Source organism: Eupeodes corollae, chromosome 2, assembly GCF_945859685.1.
Source record: "Eupeodes corollae chromosome 2, idEupCoro1.1, whole genome shotgun sequence".
NCBI lineage: Eukaryota > Metazoa > Arthropoda > Insecta > Diptera > Syrphidae > Eupeodes > Eupeodes corollae.
This window is the reverse complement of record NC_079148.1, coordinates 3925325-3931631: the sequence shown is the minus strand read 5'-3', so window position 1 is coordinate 3931631 and position 6307 is coordinate 3925325. Positions and strand designations below refer to the sequence as shown.

The window sequence follows — 6307 nt, the reverse complement described above, 5'->3', positions numbered from 1 at the left end:
AGTTCAAATAAATTCGATTTTCCTTTAAAAACAAGCACTTCAATATTTTCCCCCATATTGTGAATCCCGATAAAAATAGGTTTTTGTTTTTGCTGCCATAACTCGTCCTTTTGTAAGTAAGTAAAATGTTCGTTACTGAAATTCAGTTGAAATTATGAATATTGTCCGACATGGAACAATATTTTCCATTAAAGTAAACCTAGTTTTTCATTTTACAAGTTTGTAAAGCCCAAAAAGTCAATTTGTAGGGGTTTCCCTGAAGACCTTCTATTGAATTCAATTTTCAAATATATATGTTTTCCCTTTGTAGGTCGATACTCGTATACACTTTATCACTAAGGCAACATCAGACAATGGCATCGGGGGCAGCAGTGGTGTGATGATGATGATGCTGATGCTGTTGAGGATGAAGCTGGTGCAAATGACCAACCATATACAACTTATAGAACGATAGTGGATTTTCAGATATATGAACAAACCAACACCAACAATTCCTTATCGCAAGGATTCTAGCTCCTTCTGCATTGGATGCCAGTCATACGCATTCATCTACTATCCGGACCCAAAATAATTCACATCATGCCAGCTGGACGAGTTGCTGGTAAAGTTGGCTTCTCCAACAACTATTACGATGGTAAGAGTTCATAATATTCAAAATTTTGTGCCTGTGGTTAATTTAGTTTTCCCTTTTGCTCCCTCCAGGACGCTCTTATGTGGGCATCAATGAGGAAATCATGTGGGTCAGCATAGGCATGGGCATCACCATAGTGATCCTGATAACAATTGCCCTTTGCTATATTGCGCGAGAGAAATGCCAAAAACGAAGTCGGGAATTCTATGTGACAGCCTAGCTGGTCCTTTGCAATATGATGATGGCAAAGGACGACAAAAGTCGAGATGATAATCGAAGCCTTCTATTCTAACTTATATTAGAACGATCCTGAATTCTGAATGTTTTGCTTTGTCAGCATCAATGGTGGAGTTCTTTTGAAATTGAACGAAATTTATAACAAAATCGAAAGGACATGAGGATGATGAGGCGAAGGATGCGGACGGTGACGGCCACGCCGACGGTGGCGATGGTTCAGGAAGAAGCCTACCAAATGGCTAACATACGTGTGGCTTTGTATGTCTGTTTGTGCGTATTGTTTTGGGTCATATATATACTTAAGTTTCTATTGTAAGAAAAATACCGAAATTTAGGAGTTGAATCTCATTCTTTATACGTACTCGTATATATTAAGGATAAAGCGTCTGAATAAATTACATACACCAAAACTAAAAATGAGCTTGCAAAATGACACGGATCGGAGGATATTTTTGGACCTTTTGCGTCGTCCGTGCGTCGTCGGTGTGTCACATTCCCATATTGTTTTATTCTCGTTGTCCCTAAAATAGGATTTTCTTTTTGTTATATTATTTTATTGCCATGAAAATGAAAGGATAAGGTAATAACTCAGGGATCGCACTGTGAATTAGAGACTGAGTGCGAATGCCCGATAAAAAATATATATATTTCATAACAGATGTGATTTTGCAAAAAAAAGATACATTTTTTCAGAAAGGACTAAACTCTGCAATCCTTTTTTTTTCGTTACTTTTATGTTCCCAAACATTGAATAATAAAATTGTCGGGTTAGCGAATTTAAAATGTTTTATCACCTTTTGGGAATTTTGTTGATATAATAAAATATCCTTACAAACCTAAATAAAACATATGTTTGTATATAAATAAAATATTAAGTCAACCAAATAAAATTTGGAATTGTTTATAAACAGCGAAAACCTACACATTATTGTGTTGTTGATAGGATCTAAAGTTTAAAGCTTTAAATTGAAATGTTGACATTTAAAGAGTGATTCATTGAGAGGTGAAATTTCTGATATTATTATAAAAATAAAAATTATTTTCGTGTTAATAAACTTTTTGTTTTTATGACATGGAGTCATGTAATAAATAAATGCCCATCAACGAATATTAACACAAAAATTATGTATATTAATGAAAGATACAAAATTTAAGTATTGTGATAGCTTTAAGCACTATTTTGTAGAATAATTTGGATAAAGAATATTTTTTAAGAATGTCAAAGAGTGATTTTAAGTTGAAAATGATAATTTAAAAAAAATTAAATGAAATGTTAATAATTAATTTAATGTTAAAATAGGAAAAAGCTAAAATTTGTACCTGTAAGTGAATGTATACAATTTTATTTTTGTATTGAAATTAGGATTTGAATAATGTATATTTTATTGTAAAACTTTTAAAAGGATATTTGTTCCATTTGCTTATAACTAATCCAATTGTTTCTAGAAAATATTCAGTGTCATTTAAAATTTGTATTTTTAGTTAAACATGATTCTTTGAATATTTATATGAATTTTTTGTGAATAATAATTTTGTATGAAAATACTTATGAACATTTTTGTCAATAAGCTGAATATTATAAAGTAGGTCAAGTCTTAAAATCAAGCAATATGCCTAACTATTTAATGGTCCTATGAAAAGATGATCAATCGATTGATGATGACATTAATTTAATAACTAAGCATTATTAAAATATAGGATAGATTGTGATCCTATGTTTATTAGCTTTAAAAATGTGTATAAGCTGCATAATCATAAAAGTTGTGAGATCACTTTAATTTTGAATAATGGATTTAAGCCATAGTTCTATGTAATTTCAGTTTAATTTACATGTTTTAATCATCGGCAATAGTCATGCAGCTTTAGTTGATTTTATTTTCGTTAGAAAAACACTAATCGTAACAAAGGTTACTAAGTTAATCTAATTTTAATACATTCTAGAAGGTACATCCTAATTTGTACCTCTCCTTAATGTTTGAAAACGGACTAATAGTTCAAAAAACGATTAAAAGAGGTTGACTTGCTGTTATTTTTCTTTTCAAATCCTTGAATGGTTTTGTTGACCAGGCTTACTAAGAGTTAGTTTATACGTTTGTACGTGTAGCGCATCAATACTTCGACTTCTGAAGTACGTTTTGCAGAACGTCAAACTTAAAGTTAGCTCTAACTATTTTTTCCAATTCCAGTTTTAGCAGGAGGGTCATGACCTGAATAGACCTTAAGCCATTTACTTAGTTGTACGAAACTAAGAATAAATTAGATACTTCGTATCTTTTTGTATACAAAAATTAAAACAAATTTACTATCTTCAGAACATGGACTATAATTATTTAAATTCCTCGAGATCGTTCCTGCATAAAATTTCAAACCTTCTTTAAACAAGGTTCATCATACGTCTTGTTAATCCTACTTTAATACTCCACTGCACTGATTTAAGAAGACCAATAGTCGTTTTACATTGGCCTTTTTATAACTTCCAAGCTGAAAAATACAATTTAAACTAATTCTAAACAATTAATTATTGAGTTAAGGTTTTTTAAAGTGTTAAAACAATTAGTAATCTAATTATTGATTAGTTTTATAATCTCTTTTTTTTATATAATTTCAAGTTTTTTGAACTCATAATTTCAAACTGTAGACATATTCTAAACTAATTATTTTGAAAAGTCAGGCTATGGTTTAACTTAATTTTGAAAATTCTCTGTAATATTTTAAAGGCATTTCACGAGATTTAAGATCAATTAGGGGTCAGTTTTCCATAATTTTCGACTTATGGAACAAGTTCATCATTATGAACAATACTTATTAAGATGAAAGCACAGACATAAAGGAAAGATGGAAAGAAGATTGAAGGTGTTAAGCGGCAACTTTTCTTCTCATGAAAAGAGCTCCTTGAATAATAAGTTTAAATACGCTCTACAAACTGTAGGTCTTTAACATCTCTTATATTACACGCAAGTAGACCCTGGCTCCAAACGAGTAATTGCGCCACCTAGTTCAATAATTTTTCAATTCATATTTTTGGATTGTGTTCCATGTTTTTCTTCAAAAAATCAGTTTTTTTTAAAACATTCTTAAAAAAGTATTATAAAATATTTAAAAACGAACCACACTGATAACTTTCCATCCAGTCTGTCAAATTGTCTTGCTTAAAAGTTTGTAGGCTGATAGTTTTGAAAACATGTTTGAGTCGAAAATCAATTTTTATTAACGTAAGTTAAATTTTTTGTTTAATTTTTTATTTTTTGTAAAACAAATATAAATTCGATTTTACTCAAAATTTTACTGAATGTTGAAAATAATATTTTTTAATAGATAAAAGTAGTTTAAAGCCAATATCTCAAAGTTTTGAAAAGATATTTGAGTAGAAACTCAATTTTTAGCAACTTTGAGTAATGTTTTTTTTCTAGGTTTTTATTTTTTATAAAAAAAAAACTATCAACTCGATTTTTCTCAAAATTTGACTAGATGTTTAAAGCTTTATGTTTTGTAGCAAAAATATTGTTTTGGAAATAAAAAAATTTGTATTCATAAAATTTTCGACATTTGACATTTTTTTCAGTTTTTTTGATTTATAAAAAACCTATTAATTTGACTTTTTTCAAAAAATATACTTTTTTAGTATAACGTTACAGGATATTAATTCAAGTCTCTAGCGTTTTTGGATCGTGAGATATTTTCACTATTTTTTTAAACTGCTATGGTAAAATAACCACACACACAATTTTTTTGATAGCCCTTTTTGCATCTTTCTGCCTCATTATCTGTATAACAAAATATATTTGAAATCGATATCTCTTCTGGTTCTTGAGCTATGGACAACGAAAAAAACGTAGCGAATGTACGGACGTACGAATGTACGAACGTACGTACACACGCACGCACAGACATCTTTTTTTAAAATCGTTTATTTCGTTTCTAAGGACCTTGAAACATCGAGAAATGTCAAAATTTTCAATTTGACAAATCGGACCCATTTCAATTTCTTCCTATAAGAAGTTATTAAATAACTTCGTTGACGGTTCTACTTTAATTTATCATGATTTTTTACTTTTAGTACTGATGCTCCGAGATTAGAAACAGAGATCCCTTAAAATGAAAAAAATATTTAGACACCTTTGTACATCTCGAGAATATAATTAATTTGTTATGTATACCTTCTCCTTTCTTCTATTTTATGTAGATAGGACCAAAAATAATTCAAAAATGTATTTCCCTCGAAGAATTGTCATTGCTATTTTCTGGCCATAGGACCTCCCTCTATTTATTAGTGTCTTACGAAGGGAAAGTCAAGTTAGGGCTTTAAAAACTTATGTCAAAGAAAAATTGAGTTAAGTAAACAAGAAAAATCCACTCAACCCTGCTTCAGGTTTATATACTGTTATAATTATCCATGACTAATACATATATATTTTGCCAGAAGTTCAATTCCTGTCCCACCCAAAGTTTTTCTTTGACGGATACTGCTTTTTGCGGAGAACTGACAAATCATCCAAGAACAAAGTTTGTTATAAAAAGTGCACAAATTAGCCTTTCAAATTCGACTTAAAACTGTAGGTCCCCTCTATCACTGACAACATTACCGGTACACAGAAATTTTTGAAAGTTGTAAGTCCCTGCGCCTTAGGTTAGGACAGATTGTTGGCACATAATTTGTTTGTGTGGGTGTTTGACCTCGATAACTTGAAGAATTACATCTTTAAGGTCCTTCACGAGGCCTCAAAAAAAATCAACGTTTTAAATCACGTGTTTTACGCAATTCCCATCGTTTTATTTTCCATTTTCAGTGAAGGATAAGTTTTTACTTGTTATATGTCCAAACATGACGGTTCCAATATTGACCACTGCATAAATAGTGGGCTATACAAAATGAAAAATCTTATAGAAAAACCCTTGATGTACACAGATCTGAAAACCATGCGCTCCAAAAGTACTCATAAACGGAAATTTGTTTAAATTCGATGCATCGAAACACGTACTTAGCCGTTTCAATTTTATTATTTCTTACAGATTGTGAAATAAATTAGATCATTCTTAAGGGTCGTGATTCATCATTAATACTTATCATTGGAATGTTTTGACAATCACTTAAATCAGTTCAGAAAAATATTTTAATGGATATTTGATTGATTGGAAATCATAGGAAATTTTAATTGCTCAATTATTTTTCGTTAAAAATTTAATTTTCAATTTACCGGAAGGACAATTAGAAGCCAGTTATAGCTATCATTGAAATCGATCCAGAAAAACATTTGAATCGATATTTGACGGTGTTGCCCTTTGATTAGAAATGAAAATAATATACTGATCGATCGGATATCACACAAAGAATTTTTTTTGAGAAAAAAAAGTGTACTTGCTCATTTATTTTTCTCTAAAAATGTATTTTTCTATTTTCAGCACGGAGTTTCATTTTTCTGAACAGCTAATACTTTTATT

The 6307-nt window shown here is 30.2% G+C and overlaps 1 protein-coding gene across 1 annotated transcript; it reads left to right on the top strand.

The window, feature by feature from the left end:
* Nucleotides 1-333: 333 nt before the first annotated feature.
* On the top strand, nucleotides 334-1549 carry LOC129948220 (uncharacterized). Its single transcript, XM_056059129.1, has 2 exons — nucleotides 334-634; nucleotides 703-1549. Exons 1-2 carry the CDS (start codon nucleotides 529-531, stop codon nucleotides 849-851), a joined length of 255 nt encoding a protein of 84 aa, XP_055915104.1. The 5' UTR covers nucleotides 334-528; the 3' UTR covers nucleotides 852-1549.
* The last annotated feature ends 4758 nt before the right edge of the window (nucleotides 1550-6307 follow it).

Excerpts from the sequence above, each read along its gene's own strand:
- LOC129948220 (XM_056059129.1), top strand. The coding sequence starts at position 529 with ATGCCAGTCATACGCATTCATCTACTATCCGGACCCAAAATAATTCAC. Across the intron at positions 635-702 it reads CTCCAACAACTATTACGATG|GACGCTCTTATGTGGGCATC; the intron begins GTAAGAGTTCAT and ends TGCTCCCTCCAG.